Source organism: Castor canadensis, chromosome 9, assembly GCF_047511655.1.
Source record: "Castor canadensis chromosome 9, mCasCan1.hap1v2, whole genome shotgun sequence".
Taxonomy (NCBI): Eukaryota; Metazoa; Chordata; class Mammalia; order Rodentia; family Castoridae; genus Castor; species Castor canadensis.
In genome coordinates this window covers 56,184,061-56,207,918 of record NC_133394.1, presented here as the reverse complement: position 1 = coordinate 56,207,918, position 23,858 = coordinate 56,184,061, and the positions used below count along the sequence as shown (strand labels likewise).

The window sequence follows — 23,858 nt, the reverse complement described above, 5'->3', positions numbered from 1 at the left end:
AATAATGTTTTACACTTTACAGCTACAGAGAGTTCCAATGTATATTATATTATGAACATCTTCAGTTAGGACATGTTCCAACTGATTTTTACAAAGCAGAAAAATGTTAGGAAATATTTCAAATTTAAGTAAAATGACTAAAGAAGCAGTTACATGAGTTATAAAAATAGTTTAAAAACTGAATTGAATAAGATAAATTCATTTGGAATGCAGAAAACATTTTGTGTTCATATATAGGTTATTTCAACCTCAGTGGTAGTGTTTTGTTTTTATGAACTAGTTTAACATTGGTTTATCAACTGGATACTTAACATGTTTGCTCAGTAAGAAATCTCTGTATCTATGTAGATAATTTCTATTTGGAATTGGTTGAATATACTCTAATACTCTGGAGATATTTAAAAGAATGAGGTAGTTTGAAATGTTGTGATTTGGGCTGCTCTCAAATATCTGATCATTTTTTCATTCAATATTTATTATATAATTATTGCATATTTATTCAGATATGAACATACAGTGATCAGACTACCAATGTGATTCTTAAAACATAGCTTGGAAAAATATATATGTTTAGGTCACAGTATAATACTGTTTCAAAACAGGAAATTTGTCTTGCAGATACTTCAAAAGTAAAAGATTATCAAGGATCATATTAATAGAATGTGAAGTTAGTACAGCATAGATTGAAGTTCTCTTTCACTGCTTTTCAGAAGAGTGATGCCAAAAACTTAGGGAGAGAGTAAAAACTCAATAGTGATAGTGGGAAGATATATCAGGCAGTGTTATATATTATGTGTAAGTATAGATCTCATATAGCACCAACATAACCATAGTTACTGCTAATTTTTTTGTTTCTTCTTTTGCCTTAATAAATTTAAACTTAATGTAGAAGAAAACAGATTCTATATAAAACAGAATTCTATAGATTCTTTTCTAGTCTTCCTAGATTTGAAACCCTGCCAGATTTATTTCCCTGATATTATGTGAAACCTATGACATTTTGTAACTATTGCCATTATTCTGCCAAGAACTATATATATTTCTAAAACAATTTCTTTTAATTTAAACTGTTGTAAAACATTATTTATCTGTAGGGTTTTCAGTTATAAATAAAAATAACTTAATAACTGTAAGTATATTTGGTTATTACAAACTTTGGCCAAAATAAGCATAAATATCCCTGATGAATTTCTTAACAGCATGTATGACTATACGAGAATCAGCGTTTTTCTAGAACATCAAGATAAACTGTAACAATGTAACCACCACCAGTGATAAAAGCCCATCAGCAGAGCAGGCAGTAATTGAATTCATCTGTGTATCTGTATTCTGGTATAACATGGTACTACAATTCATTCCTAGGCTCTTAACAATCAAGTTATAACTAGAGCTGATTAATGCATATCATATTACCTAATGAGTTAATTATTTTATGTCCACTCTGTGTCTTGAAACTTGTGCTCTAAGAGAAATGCTTTATTTATTAAATAAGATCACATAAAAACTACCTATGTCTCATTTGATTTTATATATATGTATATATTTATGATAGCCAATTTAAAAAGACTTAACACGAGTATTACTAAAAAAAGAAAGACTATATAAAAAATTCCCAAGTAGTACCACTGTTTAAATATTCATACAACTATTTAACATACAAACCCACTGAATTACATACTTTTAATTATACTATATGTGAATAAATCTCAATAAAACTTTTTAAAGTCATCCATGTATGAGGTTTGAACCCAGGACCTCATACATGTTAAGTACTTTACCATGAGGTATACCCCCCAGCCCTTTTTTAAAATTTTATTTTGAGACAGGGTCTTGCTAAGTTATCCAGGCTAACCTGGAATTGGCAATACTTCTGTCTCAGACTCCCCAATAGCTGGAATTACAGGTATGAGACACTGTTCAGTTTACTATAATCATTCTAAAGGAGACTTAACACCTATCAATTTCAGTGCCCTATGTCTGCTATCAAATAAATGATTCAGCATTCTTTACCATTCGTGTCAATATTTTTTTCTCCAAAAAATATTAATAACTGGTACTTATTTATGGCTTACTTGAAATGATTACTTTTCAACTCAGCAATACATGAAGCATAAATAGGAGGATCACAACCCAAGGTGGGCCAGGCCTAAATGAAAACCCTAATAGAAAATAAACAATGCAAACAGGGCTGGGGGGCCTGGCTCAAGTGGTAGAGTGCTTGTCTAGCTAGCTCAAGGCCCAAAGTTCAACTCCCCAATACTGCCAAAAGAAAAAAAGAGAGAGAGATTACTTTTCAACTAATGAGGATTTGACAAGGTAGCAGATAAAATGAGATTTGTAGCCAATCATTCTGTCCTTATGGTGGTTTAAAATAAGTTTATAAGATATATTTATAATATTAATCTTTTTCATTATAGCCATTTTTCCACCTCGGATTCTATCTACTCGACCAGGACAGAAAAGTCCAGTTATTATACACGATGAGAATTCCTCTGACAAAGACAGAGAAGATAGCATCACTTACACGACAGTGGACTGGAGAGATTTTATGTGCAACACATGGCATCTAGAGCCCACTCTTAGGTAAGTAAGGGGTGTATACATTTTACCCATATCCAAAGGGAACACTATGAGAAAAATTATGAACAATATAGGCTAAATATGGCTACCAAAAATAAGTTTACAAATCAGTCATTTGTAACCTCTTCAGCAGCTGACTCTTCTTTCTGCACCTCTTTCCTGCTTTTGTAAGTGTGTCTGGATGAAGCAAAAATACAAACTGTCCACTGTTTGGCATTCTGTCACTTAATCACTAAAAATAAGAGAATAACTATCTTTCTACTATTTGTTATTTTTCATCTTCTTACCTAGATGTTGTTTTCAAATTTTTTAGGTATATATGGTTAATAATAAAAAAATATGCAATAAGAGTCATGCATTATCATTAAGAAACCATTATAGTTTCTTATAATTTCAGTGTCCTATTTATATACTGAACAGTATAAAACCATGCCAAAAATGTTACATGTGATACTTTCAAGTACAGATTCTTCACTAAGTCATGTTTTTCGACAGTAATAATGTCATTTACATCAACTCATTTTTAGATCCAAATTTTGAAAATATTTTCTAACTTTAATTATAATAGTTGCTATAACTAGTGGTACTTGCCTTGTGTGTTCTTTATTTGTGATTACTACTCATGGCATTCTATTTTTTTTCCCTTTCCTCTCATCTGCCTTATTATTAACTGCCTGAATCCTGAAAAATCCATTATATCATGCAAAACATTTGCAAAATGATACAGATTTTATTTAGATAAAGTTATTCCTAAGGCATATTTATGTCACAAAATAATTCCAAAATACAAAATCTCCATTGTACAATGGATTCTTGTATAAGCAGAAAGTAGTGACTTTTGTGTGTTAGTAATTTGTATTCAATAAAATTTGTTTTAACCAAATCAACAAAACAGTTTGATGATATGAGAAATTTTAACATTGTCATTACATCAGACCAATATTTTAGACAGTCCTAATGCAAAAAACTATTTGGAAAATACATTTTGTATTTATAAATCTAATTATAATGAAATTGAATAAATATTTCTTAGTATATTTAAGCTTACTATAAAAGAGTTGAGCTTCAAATGAAAATAAAAGTGGATACCTTTTTTAGCAAACAATAACTAATTAGGGAATATTACATAGTGGTAGAGAATATGATTAATAGCTCTGTTTCTAAACTCACGCTTTATTGCATAGTAGTTGAATACTGTAAGTCAAAAGACATAGCCTCTCTCCTCTCTGAGATTCCTCCATAGCCTCGTGAAAAATTGGAAAATGGTATTACCTACCTTGTAGGGTTGTTATACTGGTTAAATGAGTTAATTAATGCAAAATGCTTATTGCAATTGAGTTTTAGGAGATTAGTGCTTAATACCTCCTACCTGAGTTCATGGCTAAACGACAGAGTATGAGAGAAGCCACTGAAAATGAAAATAGCAGTTTGAGTGCTGATTTGGTTTAGATGTCTGGCAGCAATAACTTTCTACTCCAAAGTCCAGGTTTTAGGCTTAGCTGTAGGGCTTCAATAATGTAGAACTTAAGGGGCAGAGAGTGGTACAGTACAGTTAGTAGCTATGTGTACTCACATAGCCACAAATAGTACTCAGTGCTTGGGGATAACCTGTTTAGGGGATTGTCCTTGAAAGCCCTATGGCATGGAGAAATAGACCAAAATGAGTGACTCTCAAGAGAAACTAAGGCAGATACTGAAGTATACAGTTCCTTTATTAACTTTGCTAGTCAGATAAATCATTAATACAGGAAAATAGCTTGACTTCTATGTGGAAGAAAATATCAGAAACAGAAAACTGTTCTCCCTTCAAACATGTTTAGCACATAGCATTCAGTAAATTTTAGCCTTTTCCTCATGTCACATGCTTGTGAAATCTTTTAACCAGATGTCCTTTTAAATAGTTAAGGTGACCATCTAACAGGCCTAATAAATTAATTAGAATGAAATTTCATCAACATGGTTGCTATATGTAACATGTCAAGGATACTTACAATCAGACATATAATTTTCAGAATGCTATTACTCTATTGAATCCAGGAATTATAGGCTCAATTATTCAAATGCACCTACTGAAATATTTTGCCTTGAGTGTATTATAAAGGTTCAGTGATTCTTTTGGATATGCCCTTGGGGCATTAAATGGCATTTATACTCCTAGCATTATAGTGGTAGGGCATTATATTCCTTAACAGTTATCATTTGTAATTATTATTTTAGATTAATTTCTTGGACTGGAAGAAAGATTGATCCTGTAGGTGTTGATTATATTCTTCAAAAACTGGGCTTCCATCATGCCAGGACTACTATTCCTAAGTGGCTTCAGAGAGGAGTCATGGACCCACTGGACAAGGTTCTGTCTGTTCTTATCAAAAAGCTTGGTACTGCACTACAGGACGAAAAGGAAAGGAAAGGAAAAGACAAAGAAGAACACTAAAGTATTAACTTGATCTGTGAGCAAATTCTGTTTGTGTCCATTAAGCTTCAGTACATGAGTGATATTTTAAGTTTATTAAATATGGTTTTAAAATAATTCTAATTTTGTGGCCATATTAAAATATTGTAAGTTAACCTGCTTCTTTTAGTTCTACCATCCTGTGTACAGTGAAGTATTGCATGGTAATGTAAGGTTTTTGAAAAACTAGATTAAAATATATAAATCTGCTTATTAAGGTTTATAATTGTATTGTGTGCAATATGACTCCTGCATCTTTAAAATGTTTGCAGAGTAACTGATTTTTTTTATTGGCCATAACTTTTAGAAAAGAATCTTGTTGATAATGTGATTTGGAATAGTTGTTGCTTTTTTATGTAGACTTGTATAAATACCTATTTGTAAATAGTTTGAGTAATTGTGATATGATTGTATACCACTAAAATATTGTTTGTAACTATTGTAATAAAGTCATAATAGTGGTTTCAGTCTACAGTTCTGGGGTCTTTTTATATATGCTATTATTTAATTATAATAATTTATAATTAATAGCTGCCCATCTTGTTTTGCAATTATCTGTATTCATAGCTAAATAATATGTATAAAAATATTTAAATACATAAAACATTTATGCTTCTAAGAAATAATCCCAGGAGGATATAGTCAGGAAGAGGCAAACCAGAGGTTTCAGAAACATTGGGCATTGTTTTATTCTAATGGTGTGTTAAATGCACAGCTGATGATTTTTATTATTATACTAAATTTCTTACATTTATGTTTAAATGGACTCTTTCATCCATATAAAAGTATAATATATAAACCTAATATAATATACATTTTAGGTACACTAAAAAGATTTTAACAGGATTGTAAGATCTAAAATAATTATCAAATCTCTGGCACCAAAAAATTGGTAAATAAAATAGTATTCAAAGTTACCTGCAATCTAGCAAGTCAGGACAACAGTTAAAGAATGATAAACAATAGAACTGAAGAAACTAGAGCTAGAAGGCACCTCATGAAAGCCTTTGGTGTAGACCTTGCATGTAGATGCATAAGGTAATCTTATTCCTTACAGATTCAACAGCAACAAAAGATCCTCCAGAAGAACCAATGATGAATGTTTATATGCTATCAACAGGAATGTTCAGATTTTCTGTTTAATGTCACATAGCAATTTATTACACAATTAAAAGTAAAACCCTAGTGTTATAATCCTAATTTTGTATTCATATGCTAAACCATCTTATTTGTCATCTGCCTTGTCTCTAAATCTTTACCAGCTCACCCAAAGAATCAGTGCCTGTAGTGTCTATTCCACTAGTCAGGCTCATCAGAAAAGCAAATTCTATACCTACTTTCATTCTATTGTCTTAATCAACTAAAAATAAAGAAATCAGTCCCCTATTTGAATCCTCTTTTAGGTGTTAATTCTCTTCTTCAAAGAAATAATATGCCAGTAGTTCTAAATGATTTTTTTAAAACTTCTTTAGATTTCAATATTCTTGATATGACTTCCAAAAATATGACAAGAATTTACCCCATATCTGGTACTTACTGTGATAATGCTATTTTTAAAAAAGGACAGTTTAAATCTATAAGGCTGGGGATGTGGCTCAGTGGTACTGCATGTGCTTGGTTGCTTAAGGCCAAATATTCAATTCCCAACACCAAATTAATAATATAAATAAATCTCTATTCAAAATTTTTGTGATTTGGCCAGGGGCAATGGCTCACACCTTTAATCCTAGCTACTCCGGAGGCAGAGATTGGGAGGACCACAATTAAAAGGTCAGTCCATGCAAAACGTTACCAAGACCTCCATCTCAAGTTGGTCATGGTGATGCACCTCTGTGTTCCCAACTATACAGTAGCTTTTATTGGTTGAAATGGGGTCTCTTGAACTTTTTAAACCAAAATGCTCCAATCTCTGCCTCCTGAGTAGGTAAAATTACAACCCGTTGAAATCACCATAAGACGGGGACCAAGGTAGAAAGGAAAAATAGAGATGAACCAATTCTGGTTATAATACATATATAAATGGAAATGTCACAATGAAACTGCCCATATAGCTATCTTAAACAAAAATGTCTTTTTTTCAAAAACAGAACAGGAAGGTAAAATAGGTCCCATCTGGGTGTTTGGTACCAGTGGAAGGGGAGAGGATATAAGGAAAGGGTGTAAAAAGGATATAAGGAAATGTGAATGTGGTGAAAATACTATGCACTCATGTATAAAAATGGAAAAATGAGACCTGTTGAATTTTTCCACAGTTGTGGGTAGGGGAGATAAAAGAGAATGATGGAGGGGGTAAATTCAACCATGATACATTGTAAAACATTTTGTAAATGTCACAATGTACCCCCAATACAATAATATAAAAAATACAATTAAAATTAAAAAGTAAAATAAAATTAAAGTTCCCTAAACTCAGACTTGTGTAATACAATCCACTATGTACACAGTATTCATCGGGATCGATACATGCTGCATCTTTGGGATTTGGGGGTAAGGCGAACCATCCAGACATGCTGATACCCATGCTATAAATGGTACAGTCCTTTGTCTCTGACACAGAGATCTCATGTCTTCTTGCCAGCATTCTTGAAAGCTAACTTTAAAGCTTCAAATAGAGTAAAAATCTCAAACTCTTCACATCTTTTGACAAATTGTTCCATTGAATAAGTCCCAATCACCTAACACACTAAGGCAAAATGAATATGGAATGTATGTGCCAGAAGTAAACCATAAATTATTACACTTATTACTGGACACTTGATCAAAGCAGTATTATCAACGCATCTTAACAATCTCTAAAGAAAAATACACTTTTGTTAAAAATGTGTTTTTCCAGTTTCATCATGTATTTGTGAATAGGTGTTACTTCTTGCTACAGTGAGGTAGGTTACCATCAATTCCATTGTCCTTTTTTTTTTAAATTTTCCCTCTTTTTAAAAAATAAATTCAACTTTTGAGAAACCTTGACCACAGAGAAAAGTAGATGACCACTAAGATAACAAAATTCAATTCTTTGAATTCCTCCTTGCTTATATTCTAAAACTTGGTGATTCCGTACTTAAAATATGTTCAATAATCTATCAGCTGACGCCTCGATAAGGTCCTCTTTCAACTTGTATGACAGCAAAGAATTGAAAAACCCCACATTGGGTTTGTCATCAAATATTAGGACTATGTGTTCTCAGCACCCCACCTGTCTTCATAATTGTTCTGCTACTCAAGCTTCAACGTGTGGTGGTTTTGTCTATACACAAGAAGGCTGCTGCTAAAGCTAAGCCTTGCCCATGGCCAATTTCTCAGACCGTAACTGGGCATATAATGAAAGGTTTCCTAGAAAATTCCCTTACACGAGTACCCCTGGGTTAGCCCGACCACCCTGGGTAACGATGCCCTAGATACAGGCAACTAGTTATAGATAACCATCCGTACAGTGTAGTGAGGATGGCAGGAGGCACCTGAGAGAAAGAGGCCTGGACGAGAGAGCGGACAGCCTGCCCAATGTCGGGTGCCTTGAGAACTTAGCCAACATGTCCGAAGACCCGAACGTGCGTCACATTTCTTCCGCCTCTCTTCCTGGGCAGATGTAAGGCACACGGAGCAACGCAGGCAGGACGCTGGCGTAAGTAAGCGTGGAGGCGGGGCGCGAGCCACAGGAGACCGTTGGTGATTGGATGAGGAGCAGTGCGGGAGCGCCGGCAGGGTTTTGCAGGGGCGCCGCGAGGCTGCTTTCGAAAGACGCGACTCCAAGCCGCGTGGCCCTGGCACAGAGAGGCCTCAGGGAGTGGTTGACGCCAAGAAGAGGAAGCAATGGCGGCTGCGGGTGGCAGCCGGCGAGCCCCCGCCCCAGGCCTGCGGCTAAGCCTTCCTCTAGCCACCCGCTTGCCTGCTGGGCCCAGCAGAGAGGACGTTGGGAAGGACAACCTCGGGGGTGAGAGTTGGGCAAAGGTTTGGGAGGCCACCATGTGGGATTTCCTTTTTCTCCTCTTTCCGCGTGACCTTGCTGAGGGCATCCATGGTCCACAGCCCCTTCTTTCCCACTTTGTAGTAGAACTTGGGGAAGAGGTTTGGGAGAAGAGCTCAGTGTCAATAAACTTACTATGTAGGGATTTATAGAGGGATTTGGTTTCAGTCGTGTGTGTGTGTGTGTGTGTGTGTGTGTGTAAGTTACTTACGGATATGAAGGGAATTTGGATTTTTTTTTTCCTAAATTGTTTTTTGTTTACCTAGTATTTTAAGTTTTCTGGCAATTTTATCATAATTTGTAGGTGAAAAAATGTCTGGCAACAATGACTGGTTTCAGAGTTCCAGGGTCCCTAGCTTTGCTCAGATGCTGAAAAAGAATTTACCAGTTCAAAGATCAGTCCAGATGGTAACAACACCCACAGGATATTCCTCGGAAAATTGTAGCCTGTCGAATATGGCATCCAAGGTTACACAAGTGACAGGTATGACTTCTTTTTCTTTTGCACAAGTGCCTCAGTGCTTATTTAAATGTTTCCTACACACACACACTTCACTGTGGCCATCCCCTACCTGGAGCCGGTATCTGACTCCCAACACTGTAGGAGGCCTGTAGAATTTCCCCCCTGCTGCTCATTTAACAATTTGTTCCCACCTGCACTGGTAAAACACTTCATGTGTGTCTTGCATTTTTGAAGGAAAGGAAGGACTGAGCTTATACTAGTTTGTATTTCATATAACACTTAGCAGATAAATATAAAGCAGGAACAAATATACTGTTAAAAATACTGAATTTGAATCCAATAATCTATACTGCCTGAGTACAATAAGCGTTATAAAATAGTAGATGGGAACCAGAAACTGAGTTACAGTCCCAGCAGATCCAGATCTGTATCTTTCTCCATTGTAGGCTTTAGTGACATCATCTGTAAAAATAGCATAGTCTCTGAAGACCTTACCATCATGAAGATTGCATGATTCTTTGGTAACATTATGGCATGATAATATTGTTTCTTCACAAAATGGTCTTAGTACACTAGAAGATACATATAGTAACATCATGCTTATGTTTGCCAAAATCATCTAGTAAAAACTTATGAAAAATGCATATGACTAAATGTATCTTTAGTTTTCAGGGAGGATTTAGTGTTTCTGTTCACTTTTTTTTTTTTAAAAACCAAGTTGACCATTGTAAACATTTGCTTTTAGGTAATTTTCCAGAACCATTGCTTTCTAAAAGTCTTACATCTATTTCAAACCCTGTCCTTCCTTCAAAAAAAATACCTAAAGAATTCATAATGAAATACAAGCGTGGAGAGATAAATCCTGTGTCAGCCTTACACCAGTTTGCACAAATGCAGCGAGTTCAGCTTGACCTTAAGGAAACCATAACAACAGGCAAGTGCAAATTATGCCTAATTATCTAAATACTGGAAAATATTTTCCAATTAAAAGCAAAACATGTAAGGCAGTGCTACATTTACTTATTGTATGCAATATTAGAGCTAGATAATTACTGTTTTGACAAGTATACTAAGAAATTTTATATTCATGCTTTAGCTTTTTGAGGCTCTGCATGTACTCAAATATACAAAAACTTACAGTTGTATTTTTTGTATATAACTAGCTGAATTTAAGTCAGTCTTACAGATTATTTTGTGGTGTGTGTACTTCTTGTACAGTAAACATCCTTTTAAAGATGTTAAGAATTTGTACTATGATTTTCTTAGGAGAAAGATTTCTGTGATTATGATGCCTAAGAAAAAAATATGGTCAAATTTGCCCCCTGAAACTCAAGGATATGATGTGAAAACAGCATTTATTTAGTTGGTATTGTAACTGCAGACTTATCTGTTAGTTTCCATCATTCTACAAACCCTTAACCTGAACAGTCTCTTACCATGTTTACTTGCTGAAGACTACAGAAGTATAGATGAATAAAATGCAGGAAGCAGTTTCTGTTCTCATTATGTTAATGGACAGTGATTAGGAAGAGCTTTAGGAAAGTGGCAAAGTAAGTGCTTCTAAGATGCATTGACAAGTTAAAAGTCAGAAAAATGTCTTAAAATATTTGTACACACACACACACACGAGTATGGCTTCTTTGATTTTCCCGGCACTAACTTTTGCCAATAAGGATCTCAAAGCTGGAATCATGGCAAAAAATGTAAAGCTTTTGAAATTTTAGTGACATGATGTTTCTGACTATTGTTTTGGATGAAATACCAGTAAACTGAACCGGTGACAAAAGTAGGTCTTAATATGGAAGTTGGTGTTATATACCTGGTGAGCTTAACCTTTGTATAACCTGTAGCTTTCTTGTATTATTTATTATCAGATCACTCCTAGAAAATGTAAGTTATTGGTTGCTGCAAAAAAGAATTGACCAGGAAGAACCTTAACTGCTCTGTGAAAAACTACTCACAAAACATGACCCATTGATTGTTAATGATGTTCATTTTTATGTTCAAAGTATTATTCAGTGGGTTTTGTATTGAGACCAGACTATCAGTATTTTTAAGAAGCACTACTTTGATTTAGACCCATAATGTTTATAGCCCACAAATGTTTGGGTTATAAATAGGCTGAAGGTTAAACATCAGCATTCTGACACAGAACACTTAATAACAAATTTGATGTGTTTTGTCTCCTACATAAGAATCATCTAGGCCTTTTGTTAACTATACAAAATGTTCTCTGGTTTAATGAATTTGGTTTGGAACATTAAGGAAGGAACTTGGGAAATTGAAGTGTTGGGTTGTGAAGGAAAGCATATTTATCTAGATGCAGTCAGGTGTTGGGAAAATACTTAATGTAATGTGGTTGTGAATATGAATAAATAAGATAGTTGGACTTTGGTGCAATGATGTTGTACATAGCCATCTATAACCAAAGACTAGAGCCTTTAGGATTGAATTGGTTACCATGGTGCCCTAATGGGTACATAGGTTTCTTCAAAAGGATTGTTATTTTCTGGGATTTCTAAGACTATTAGGGCAATCCAACGGTGGGAGAAATTCAACTTTATTTGTATTGTGAAGCATAATGCTAGCTACTGTAACCCCATATATGACCTGTATACTAAAGCTGGTTTTACTGCACACATTGAATTTAGAGCCATCCTATTTGCTTGAATCCTTATAACTAGTTCAAGAGCCCATCATTGTTGGCCCTACAAAAAAAAAAAAAAACTGGTTAATGTTTTAGACTAAATAGTTTGCATAATTTTTACTGGAATATCTTCCAATAAATATTTGTAAGAATATACTGTGAATTATTATAGCAGTCATTCTGAGTTCTTTTTTAAGGTAATATTATGGGACCATATTTTGCTTTTTGTGCTGTGGTGGATGGTATTCAATACAAGACTGGACTGGGACAAAATAAAAAGGAGTCTAGATCCAACGCAGCAAAATTAGCTCTTGATGAGCTTCTACAATTGGATGAACCTGAACCAAAAGTTTTAGAACCATCAGGTAAATACTCTTGATGATAAAGTATTTGAACATGTATCATTTTCCAGAAGGAGTTACCTGAAAGATTTGTGATAATCAAGAGTTACTTGGAAACTATAAAACAAATTACAGGATTTGGATAATTTCCTTTAGTTGCCACCTGCTGATATCTTTAATCTTGGTTTAAATGCACTTGCAAATGTCAGCACTAAAAGAAACAATTTCATGTTGCTAAACTGTGAGAACTTGTCAGATTATTAATGCGTTCAAGTCCTGAAATGTGTTTTCTTTCTGTAAATTTTTAGATTCTTACTGTGCACTTAACCCTGTACATTTAATGCTTTGTGTTAAATCAGTGAATAGAAGTTGCTGGAGAAAATAATTGAAGATAGCATAGCAAATAGGTAGAGGATGTAATCTTTAGAATTAGATTGCTAAGATTAAAAATTGAGCCTGTGAGGATGTGCTATTTGCCTTTCTCACTTGAAAGGTGGGGTCAATGATAGTATGTATGCACTGTGGCTGTCATTAGGATTAAATAAATTATGCATGCAAAGTCCTTATACACAATCAAATAATAGTAGTTCTTATTAAATGTTAATCAGTTTAAAGACCATGTTATCATACAGGTTTTTGCCACCATTCATGTAAGATTACATTTAGTTTTTCCTCTGAATGAAGCAACTTTTAAAAAGAAAAAAAATTTAAATTTGATATTAAGCAATAACTACTAACTCATTCTTTTTAATTACAAATCATCACTTTATTTCTACTGCTGAACTTTTTATTTGTTTTTAGTCTGTTTACTTCAGCTTTTCTTTCATTTCTCTCTTTTTTTTGACAGGGTTTAAACTCAGGGCCTTGCAGTTGGTAGGCAGGCACTCTACCACTTGAGCTATATGTCCAGTCCTTTTTTGCATTAGTTATTTTTCAGGAAGGATCTCACATTTTTTAGCCCAAATTGGTCTGGATTGCAGTCCCCCTACTTTTTCCTCCCAGATAGCTTAAATGACAAGTTTGGGCCACTATATCCACCTTTTTTGTTGAGATGGGGCTCGCTAACTTTTTGGCTGGGTTGGCCTCAAACTACAATCCTCCTGCTATCTATCTCCCAAGTAACTGGGATTAAAATGTGAGCCACAGTGCCCAGCTCATTTGTTTCTAATACTTAAGGTATTCATATACTTTTGCTGAGTTGAATTCTTATTTCATGCATTTTAATTTTATTACTTCTTAATTAAAGCAATAAAATTTAAAGTGACTTATTTGACCACATTTTGGTGTGTACATTGCCTCATTTTTCAATTTGTCATATTTTAATCAGTACTTAGGGTATATTCTTGGTTTCCATGTTATTTTCTGCTATTTTTTTTCAGATTTATCAATGTGTTAGGGCCAGGTATGATAATTTTGGTGTCTTATGAGTACTAGCACTGTAAATGCAATTTTATCTTATTTTCTTATAACAGGTTGATTTATTTTCTCGTATTATTTGACCTATAAAGAGCATTGATGCAGTGATTTCACTTTGGTATATACCTTCTAAATTAAGTTTCAATTAAATATAAAATATAAATATAAAATTACTCTCTGTCCTGTTTTATACATATGTACCTATATATGTACTTTTGCCTTTGTTTGCTAATAATCGTGATACTACTTCTAGTTACTTTTGTGTTTGTCAGTGTCTTTAATCATCCTATTTTTATTTTTTAAAAATGATTTCCTGTTAAGTATAAAATTAGGGTTTTTTTGACATTCAAAGAATATTTTGATCAAATGGTGTAACTTTTAAGTCTATTATAATAATTATCTGATGAATGTCATGATTCATGAATGGCATGATTACTTTGTTTCCTTTTCCTTTTTTTTGACATATAGATCATATTTTCTTTGAGTTTTTTTCTTCTAAATATTTGGAAGGTAATTATTAAAATCTGAAAAGTTATATGAAGTGAGTTTTGACAATTTTTTGAGTACTGATTTTATTATCCAATAATTTTGCTAACTTTACCCACTTTTAGATTTATTCTTCTTTCATTTATTCATTGTTAGGCATTGTATTATAATCTAGGTGAAAAAGTACTACCCATCTGGGGCATAGATAGATAGTTTTGCCTTTTCAGAGTGTCGAACAAGTTAATGTGAAATACAGATCATGTGATAAATAATATTAAAACATTCCTTTAGTTTGTTAACAGAAATGCATTATATGTGATTATTATGTCAGCTGTCAAGCCACCTGAAGTACACATTGTATTGTTCCCAGTGACAATTTCCCAGTTTCCTTCCAACCAGAGCATACAGTGTAATCAATAAATTTGTGTTTTGAGGATATGCTATGTTCAAGGATCTGTGGTAGGTGCTGGATTTGCAGACTTAAATTAAGACCTATCCTCTATTCTCGTTAAGAGCCAAAATACATTGTTGAAATAAAGTTGAAACATCTGCAGAATTTCCTGAGCATCTAATTTAATTATCAGAAGAGGATATTTATGAAGTTCTTTTCATAAGAAATGCTTTTTCCCAAGGGTTTTTAAAAATGTATATCTGTGGCTAACAAATGTTTTGCTTAGTGGTCTATAATGTTTACTTTCTAAACATCTATGTTTTCCTTTTGTGAAAATTAAGGTAGAATTTACTCATGTCTGATGCCACCATTTACCATCATTCTCAAAAAGTGCCAATTATACCTTAATCTGACCTAAATTCTTGAATAATATTTTTAGCCCAGTGCCTCAAAATAAAATAAAATAAGGTCATCTTTTCCCCTCTTGGGTTGCTGTAATTTCTTGTTTGTTATAAACAGTTGAGTTTAAAGACGAGTATTCTTGAGAAAGGATATTGAAGATAGGAGTTGAGTGTTTCTTTTCTTAGCTGTCTGTTAACCTTATGTTTTTCCTACTGCCTCCCTATCCTTGTTTACAGCATAAAAACTTCAAAACTTATCTTTAGTATTTTTGAAACTTCTAAACTCATCAGTGTTTAAAAAAAATTTTTTGCGTTGGTTTATTTTTAAAGTTTGGGCCAGCCTAGACTGTGATCTTCTGTACTTCCCTAAATAGGCTGGGATGACAACCACACACCACTGTGTCCAGCCATTGGTTGAGATGGGATTTTCTGAACATTTTGCCGGGGCTGGCCTCAACCATGTTCCTCCTCATCTTTCCCTCCTAAGGCTTGAACTACCATACCTGGCTAAGATTCTTTTTATATGTATCTTCTTTCATATTTTGTTCAATTTTTGTTTGTTTTTGAGATGGCATCTTGCTGTATAGGCCAGACTTGCCTTAGACATGCTGTTGTAGCCCAGGCTGCCTTGAACTGTCTATCCTCCTATGTCAGTTTCTTGAATGCTGGGATTATAGGTGTGAACTACCACACCCTGCAATTTTTTTCTCTTTTAAAGTTCTGGGGATCAAGCTCAGGATCTTGCACATGCCAGATAAGCTCTATACTGCATCCCTAATGAGTTGTATGTTTTAGATGTTTTTTAATTAACTGCATCAAAATTTTCCTTAAGGGCAATAGTGATTTTAAGCATCTTTTCATTTGTTTTTTGACATCTGTCTTCTTTAGATAAGTGTCTATTCAGATCCTTTTTCACTTGGATTGGTTTTTGTTGAACTTAAGAATTCCTCTGTACATTCTGGATATCAAACTGTGGTGGATAATTTTAAATGTTAACTTGATTGAGAAACAACTAGTAAAGTACACTTCTGGGTATGTCGGTGATAGCATTTTCCTAGGCACTTAGATCATGAGGACTCTGACCTAATGAATGGCTTAATCCCTTGACTGATTCATAATGCAATGGCATTATTGGGAGGTGGGGAAAGGCAAGAGTGGGGCCTAGTTGGAGGAAGTAGGCCAATGACACATGTCTGTGAGGGCTGTGTCTTGCTCTGGCCCCTTCCTATATTCTCTTTCTGCTGGCTGCTATGCTATGAACTGCTGTGTTCTTCCATGCCCTCCCTGCTGTGGTGTACTGACTCTTCTGGAACTATGAACCAAAATAAATCTTTGTTTTCTTAAGTTATTTCTGTCAGGTATTTTGTTGATACCAGTATAAAAGTAACTGATACATGACCCCTTATCAGATAAATGATTTGCAAATACTTTGCATGTTTTGTGGGATTCTTTTGTTACTCTGTACAAAAGTTTTTAATTTTGATGAAGTCAGTTTGTCTATTTTTTCTTTTGTTTCCTGTGCCTTTGGTATCATATTCAAGAAAGCATTGTCAAATCCAGTGCCGTGAAGTTTGTCCTGTATGTTTCTTCTAAGAGTTTCATAGTTTCAGCTCTTGTTTAGGTCTTTGATCCATTTTTTAAGTTAATTTTGGTATATGATTTTAGGTGAGTGTCATTCTATTGCAGGTGGATGCAGTTTTCTCAGCATCATTTATTGAAAATATTCCCTTGGTATCCTTGTTAAAAATGATTTGATCATATATACAAAGATTTCATTCTGAGCTCTCTGGCCTTTATGCCTGTCTTTATGCCAGTAATGTATTATTTTGATTACTGTAGCTTTGGAATAAGTTTTGAAATCAGGACAAGTGAATTCTCCAACTTTGTTCTTTCTTGCAATATTATTTTGACTGTGTGTACATGGCATTTTAAAATGTAAACAATCTTTTATCAGCCTTATTTTATTTCTTTATTGAGATTGTGTTAATAAACAACTTAATACCTTTACTCTTCCTTTTACCTTGAGCCATGCTCACTTGAGTAAATGGAATTGAATCCGTCACTCTCTTGAGTTTTCAAAGTTCTGCTTTTCCAAGGTTAATATATTTAACTATAGTTAGCATTTACTCCACTAGTATGAGTCCTAAGATAACATTATCACTCTATCCCTTCTAATTTTTTATTATTTTTCTTTATTCATTTATTCATGTGAACATACATTGTTTGTGCCATTTCTCCTCTCTGTCCCCCACCTCGTCCCTCTTCCCCCCACCCCACTCACTTCGAGGCACAACCTGTTCTGCCCTTTGCTCTAGTTTTGTTGAAGAGTATACATATGCAATAATGAGAAAGACATGGCGTTTTTACTAGTTTGAGATAAAGAAAGCTATACAGAGAGATTCCTAGCATTGCTTCTGTGCACAAGTATATTACATCCCAAAGTGATTCATCATAACCAGACCTCTTCACTACTTCTTCATCACCTTTCCATATTGACCTCTGTCCTTTCAAAGTTACTGTATTAGCTTCTCTGCAGTGGGCACATCAAACACTTTCAAATTTTGGTTTCCAACCTTTTCCTATTCCTCCGGTATGTGCCCTCCCCTTAGGGTGAGACACAAGTCTAATAACATTACTGCATTTGTTTTAGATCTAAAGTCTACATATGAGAGAGAACATAACGATTTTAGGCTTTCTGAGCCTGGCTAACTTTGCTTAAGATAATGTTCTTGAGTTCCATCTGTTTACTTGTGAATGATAAGATTTCATTCTTCTTCATGGCTGAGTAAAATTCCATTGTGTATAAATACCACATTTTCTTAATGCATTCGTCAGTAGTGGTGCATCTTGGCTGTTTCCATAACTTGGCTGTTGTGAATAGCGCTGCAATAAACATGGGTGTGCAGGTGTCTCTTGGAGTAACCTGAGTTGCATTCCTTTGGGTATATCCCTAGGAGTGGGATTGCTGCATCATAAGGCAAATCTATGTTTAGTTTTTTAAGAAGCCTCCATATTGTTTTCCAGAGTGATTATACTAGCTTGGATTCCCACCAGCAGTGTATGAGGGTTCCTTTTTCCCCCAGATCCATGCCAGCATTTGTTGCTGGTGCTGTTTTTGATGATAGCTATTCTAACAGGGATGAGGTGGAATCTTAATGTGGTTTTGATTTGCATTTCCTTTATAGCCAGAGATGGTGCACATTTTTTCATGTGTTTTTTGGCCATTTGAATTCTTATTTTGAAAAAGTTCTGTTTAGTTCAGTTGCCCATTTCTTTATTGGTTCATTGATTTTGGGGAAGTTTAGTTTTTTGAGCTCCCTGTATATTCTAGTTACCAGTCCTTTGTCTGAGATATAGCTGGCAAATATTTTCTCCCAGTCTGTGGGTACTCTCTTCAGTTTAGAGACCATTTCTTTTCTTGTGCAGAAGCTTTTGAATCTTATGTAGTCCCATTTGTCCATCCTTTCTCTTAGTGCTGAGCTGCTGGGGTTCTATTGAGGAAGTCCTTGCCTACAGCTATTACTTCCAGAGTGTTTCCTGCTCTTTCCTGTACTAACTTCAGAGTTTCAGTCTGATATTAAGGTCCTTGATCCATTTTGAGTTGGTACTAGTACAGGGTGATAAACATGGGTCTAGTTTTCACTTTTCCCAGCAACATTTGTTGAAGAGGCTGTCTTTTCTCCATTGTATGTTTTTGGCACCTTTGTCAAAAATAAGGTGGGCATAGCTGTGTGGATTCATATCCGGGTCCTCTATTCTGTTCGATTGGTCTTCATACCTGTTTTTGTGCCAGTACCATGCTGTTTTTATTGCTGTTGCATTGTAATATAGTTTGAGTCGGGTGTTGTAATACCTCCAGCATTGTTCTTTTTGCTGAGTATTGCTTTGGCTATTGGCGGTCTCTTGCTGTTTCCAAATGAATTTTAGGGTAGCTTTTTCAGTCTTTGTGATGAGTGTCATTGGGATTTTGATGGGAATTGCATTGAACATGTAGATTGCTTTTGGTAGAATAGCCATTTTTACTATGTTGATTCTACCAATCCATAAGCATGGGAGATCTTTCGACCTTCTGTAGTCTTCCTTGATCTCTTTCTTCAGAGGTTTGTAGTTCTCCTTGTAGAGGCATTCACATCCTATGTTAAGTTTACTCCTAGGTATTTTTGAGGCTATTGTAAATGGAATTGGTTCCATATATTCTTTTTCAATTTGTTCATTGTTGGTGTAAAGCTAGTGATTTTCGAAAGTTGACTTTGTATCCTGCCACTTTGCTGAAGCTTTTCATGGTGTCTAGGAGTTTCTGGGTAGAGTTTGTTGGTTCTTTAAGATACAGGATCATGTCTGCAAATAGGGATATTTTGACAGTTTCTTTACCTATTTGTATTCCTTTTATTTCTTCTTTTCCTAATTGTTCTGGCTAGGAATTTCAGTATTATGTTGAATAGGAGTGGGGATAGTGGGTATCCTTGTCTCATTCGTGATTATAGGGGAAATTGTTTCAGTTTTTCCCCATTAAATATGATGGTGGCTATAGCTTTGTCATATATAGCCTTTACAATGTTGAGGTACATTCCTTCTATTCCTAGTTTTCCTATAGCTTTTATCATGAGGCGATGTTGGATCTTATCAAAGGCTTTTTTTGCACCTATTGAGAAGATCAACTGGTTTTTGTCTTTGCTTCTATTAATGTGCTGTATTACATTTATAGATGCGTATGTTGAACCACCCCTGCATCCCTGGGATGAAGCCAACTTGGTCATGGTGAATGATCTTTCTTAGGTGTTGTTGAATTCGGTTTGCCATTATTTTATTGAGGATTTTTGCATCAGTGTTCTTTAAGGAGATTGGCCTGTACTCCTTTTGGAGTTGTCTTTGTCTTGTTTTGGGATGAGGGTAAGACTGGCTTCAGAGAATGAGTTAGGCAGTGTTCCTTCCCTTTCTATTTCATAGAAAAGTTTAAGGAGAGTTTATATTAGTTCTTCTTTAAAGGTCTGATAGAATTCAGCAAAGTCCATCAGGTTCTGGACTTTTCTTTTTTGGAAGACTCTTTATTGCTGCTTCAATTTCATTTCGTGTTACAGATCTATTTAGGTGTTTAATATTCTCTTGGCTCAGTTTTCGATGGTAATAAGTATCTAGAAATTTGTCCATTTCTTCAAGGTTTTCAAATTTATTGGAATATAGGTTCTCAAAGTAGTCTCTGATGATTTCTTGGTTTTCCATGGTATTTGTTGTTATCTCCCCTTTGCATTTCTGATTTTGCTGATTTGGGTTTTTTCTCTCCTCCTTTTAGTCAGATTTGCCAGGGGTCTGTCAATCTTACTTATTTTTTCAAAGAACGAGCTTTTTGTTTCATTGATTCTTCATATGGTTTTTGTTGTTTATATTTCATTAATATCAGCCCTTATTATTTCTCTCCTGCTTGTTTTTGGTTTTGCTTGTTCTTGTTTTTCTAGGAGTTTGAGATGTAGCATTAGGTCATTGATTTGAGATCTTTCTGTCCTTTTTATATATGCACTCATGGCTATTAACTTTACTCTCAGGACTGCCTTTGCTGTGTCCCATAGATTCTAGTAGGTCATGTTTTCATTTTTATTGATTTCCAGGAACCTTTTAATTTCCTCTTTTATTTCATCAATGACCCATTGATCATGGAGCAATGTGTTGTTCAGCTTCGAACATCATGCATTGTGATCAGATAGAATGCGTGGTGTTATTTATATTTTCTTATAATGGCTGAGGCTTGCTTTGTGCCCTAAGATATGATCAGTTTTGGAGAAGGTTCCATAGAGTGCTGAAGAAGAATGTATATTGTTTAGAAGTTGGATGAAATATTTTGTAGACATCAGCTAGGTCCATTTGATCTATGGTGTGATTTAGTTCTAGAATTTCTTTATTGATTTTTCGTTTGGATGACCTATCTATTGGTGATAGTGGGTATGGAAGCCCCACTACCACTGTGTTGGTGTCTATATTTGCTTTAGGTCCTTCAGAGTATGTTTGATGAAATTGGGTGCATTGACGTTGGGTGCATATAGGTTGATAAGTGTTATTTCCTTTTGGTGTGTTTATCTTATTATTAGTATGGACTGTCCTTCTTTATCCCATTTGATCAATGTAAGCTTGAAGTCTACTTGTCTGAGATAAGTATTGCTACTCCTGCCTGTTTTCGGGAGCCATTGGCTTGATAAATCGTCCAGCCTTTCACCCTCAGCCAGTGCTTGTTTCAATGAGTTAGGTCTCCTGTAAAAATCAGATTGTCGGGTGTTCCTTTTTAATCCAGTTTGCCAAATGGTGTCTTTTGATGGGGAAGTTAAGTCTGTTAATATTCGATGTTAATATTGATAGGTATTTGGTGATTCCTGTCGTTTAGTAGTTTTTGTTGTTTAAGGGTTGATTGTGAGCAACTGAAATACTGTTACTCTCTCATTCCTTGTCTTTTCTTCTCCTGTGGTTTGATACTGCCTGCCTTTCATGGTTTTATTTGCTTTCATTTTCTATGTGCAGAATTCCTTGAAGAATCTTTTCTAGTGGTGGCTTGGTGGTCATATATTGTTTTAGTTTCTGCTTGTTATGGAAGACTTTTATTGCTCCATCTATTTTGAATGATAGTTTTGCTGGGTTAGGGTATCAGAGGGTTGAAGTTATTTTCATCCTGTGCCTGGAATACCTCACTCCATGCTCTTTTTGCTTTTTAAGGTTTCTGTTGAGAAATCTGTTGTGATTTTGATGGGCTTACCTTTGTATGTTATTTCTCTCTTACAGCCTTCAGTATTCTTTCTCTGTTCTCTGTGCTTGTTGTTTTAATGATAGTATGTCATGGGGAGGTTCTATTTTGGTCAAGTCTGTTTGGTGTCTGTAGGTTTCCTGTACCTGAAAATCTCTAGTTTGGGATTTTCTGTTATCATTTTATTGAATATGTTGTAAATCCCTTTTGCTTGGACCTCTTCTCCATCTTCAATGTCCATGATTCTCAGGGTTGGTCTTTTGATGGATTTAGTGAGTTCTTGCATATTCCTTTTGCAGGACTTGAGGTGTTTGAAAAACTTCAGTTTTTCCTTAATTTCCTTTTTATCTTCAAGTTCTGAGATTCTGTCTTCTGCTTGTTCTAGTATGCTAGAGTGGCCTTCCACTGTGTTTTTTGTGTTTCTGTTTCATTCTTTTTTCTGAGGTTTGCCATGCCATGGGTTACTTCTCCTTACTGTTGTCTATTTTCATCTTTAATTCATTTATCTCTCTATTTATAGTGTTCTGTTTCACTTTGGTGTTTATTTAGGGCTCCTATGAGTTCATTTATTTGTTTCTGTGTCTTCTCGTATTCTTCATTTTTGGTATCTTGAGATTTCTTGCCTGCATCTTGTACATTTTGTTTAACTGTGTCTAATATCATCTCCATGAAATTCTCAGTGATTACTTGCAAGATATCTTGTTTAAGGTGTTCTTGTGGACATCATTGTGTTCCTTAGTGTCATTTATCTTTGTTTTATTGGAGTCCAGAACTGGGTACCCATTTTCTTCATTTCCCTCTGAATCCTATATTAAATTATTTTTGGGGGGAGATGGTTTCCATCCCTTTTTCTTTTTCCCATCGCTCCACTTGGTACTATATGCATCCATGTTCTTGATAGGCTAGTTGGTCATTTCAGTCACCTGTTTTCTTTCCCTTGATTTAATTTTTGTTTTGTGGCTGTCTTGGATTTTTAGCTAAGGTGGTGTGCTATTTTTATTCCTGGTCTGGGTGTAATTTAGTATTAACTAGGTTTAATACCTGACCAGTAGTTTATGTGTTATATAAGATCGCCTGGTGGTAATATCTATATGCAGTGGGAGTTGAGGGGGTTAATATTCGTAATTCTAGCTATCGAAATTTGGTTAGTTGCGTAGCATGGCACTAAAGGTGGAGATGAGAAGTGGGGTGGGTGAGTGGGGAAAGCAGTGTAGGGGCTACTGTTTTTGTGTTCTTGTGTGTGTTTGGGTATATTTCTGTTGTTTTAGAAGAGAGTGCTTGTGTTAGGGATTGCAGGGGTTTGGGGTTGTGTAAAGTTGGTATAGTAGGTGTTCAGTGGGTGATGAGTGTGAAGGATGGAGGGGTAGTCTGGTGACAGGTTAGGGGAGAATGGGAGGAGAAGATGAGGGCTGGGGAAAGAGAGTGGGTAAGAGGGGGCAGAAGGAACTGTTGGAGAGGCAAGCAATAGGTTTTAGCACAGGAGAAGGATGAAGAGTGAAGAGGGTGAGAGTATGGATGAGAGTATGATGATGTTTAAGTTGATAGTATAAAAAGAGAAAAGAAAAAAAGATAATAGTAAAATTAAAACTAGAAAACCCACAATAATAAAACTAACAAACAGTAAATAAATAAAACCAAAGAAATCAATGAGGAGAGATGAACAAACAAACAAGAAAAAACAAACAAACAACTCCAGGTTCAGGAACAATAGAATTTCAGTCTTAGTTTAAGTTCTGGTGTTACTCCTCCAGCATCCAGTCCTGTTTTTGGTATTTAAGCAGAAGCTCTGTCATAGTCTCACCAGGTGGTTGGTTTGTGGGTAGTGTTTTTTTCTTCTGTCTTTCAGCTGCAGCTGCTTGGGCAGTTCCTCCTCCAATGAGGTGTGGCTGTTTAAGTTTGCATGCTGTCCTCAGGTTCAGGAGATCAATTCTGTAGTTCACTGGCTGTCCTGCTTTGGAGGTGGCTTTTTGCCATGCTTGTTTCCTGGGGGCTTGTTTCT

The 23,858-nt window shown here is 35.1% G+C and overlaps 2 protein-coding genes across 15 annotated transcripts in view; both read left to right on the top strand.

Annotated features, from left to right (window-relative positions):
* The window catches only part of Bltp1 (bridge-like lipid transfer protein family member 1), a 230,242-nt gene extending 224,743 nt beyond the window's left edge, over positions 1-5,499 (top strand). For all 14 annotated transcript variants that reach the window (XM_074041667.1, XM_074041672.1, XM_074041678.1 and 11 more), the window contains 2 exons: positions 2,418-2,583; positions 4,798-5,499. In XM_074041667.1, the coding sequence (XP_073897768.1) occupies positions 2,418-2,583; positions 4,798-5,014 (383 nt within the window). In that variant the 3' untranslated portion in view covers positions 5,015-5,499. The remainder of the gene's footprint in view (positions 1-2,417; positions 2,584-4,797) is intronic.
* A 137-nt stretch (positions 5,500-5,636) lies between these two features.
* Adad1 (adenosine deaminase domain containing 1) overlaps positions 5,637-23,858 on the top strand; it is a 63,038-nt gene continuing 44,816 nt past the window's right edge. Inside the window, exons 1-4 of the mRNA XM_074041681.1 lie at positions 5,637-8,957; positions 9,295-9,474; positions 10,199-10,387; positions 12,298-12,465. Coding sequence (XP_073897782.1) covers positions 8,837-8,957; positions 9,295-9,474; positions 10,199-10,387; positions 12,298-12,465 — 658 coding nt within the window. The 5' untranslated portion in view covers positions 5,637-8,836. The remainder of the gene's footprint in view (positions 8,958-9,294; positions 9,475-10,198; positions 10,388-12,297; positions 12,466-23,858) is intronic.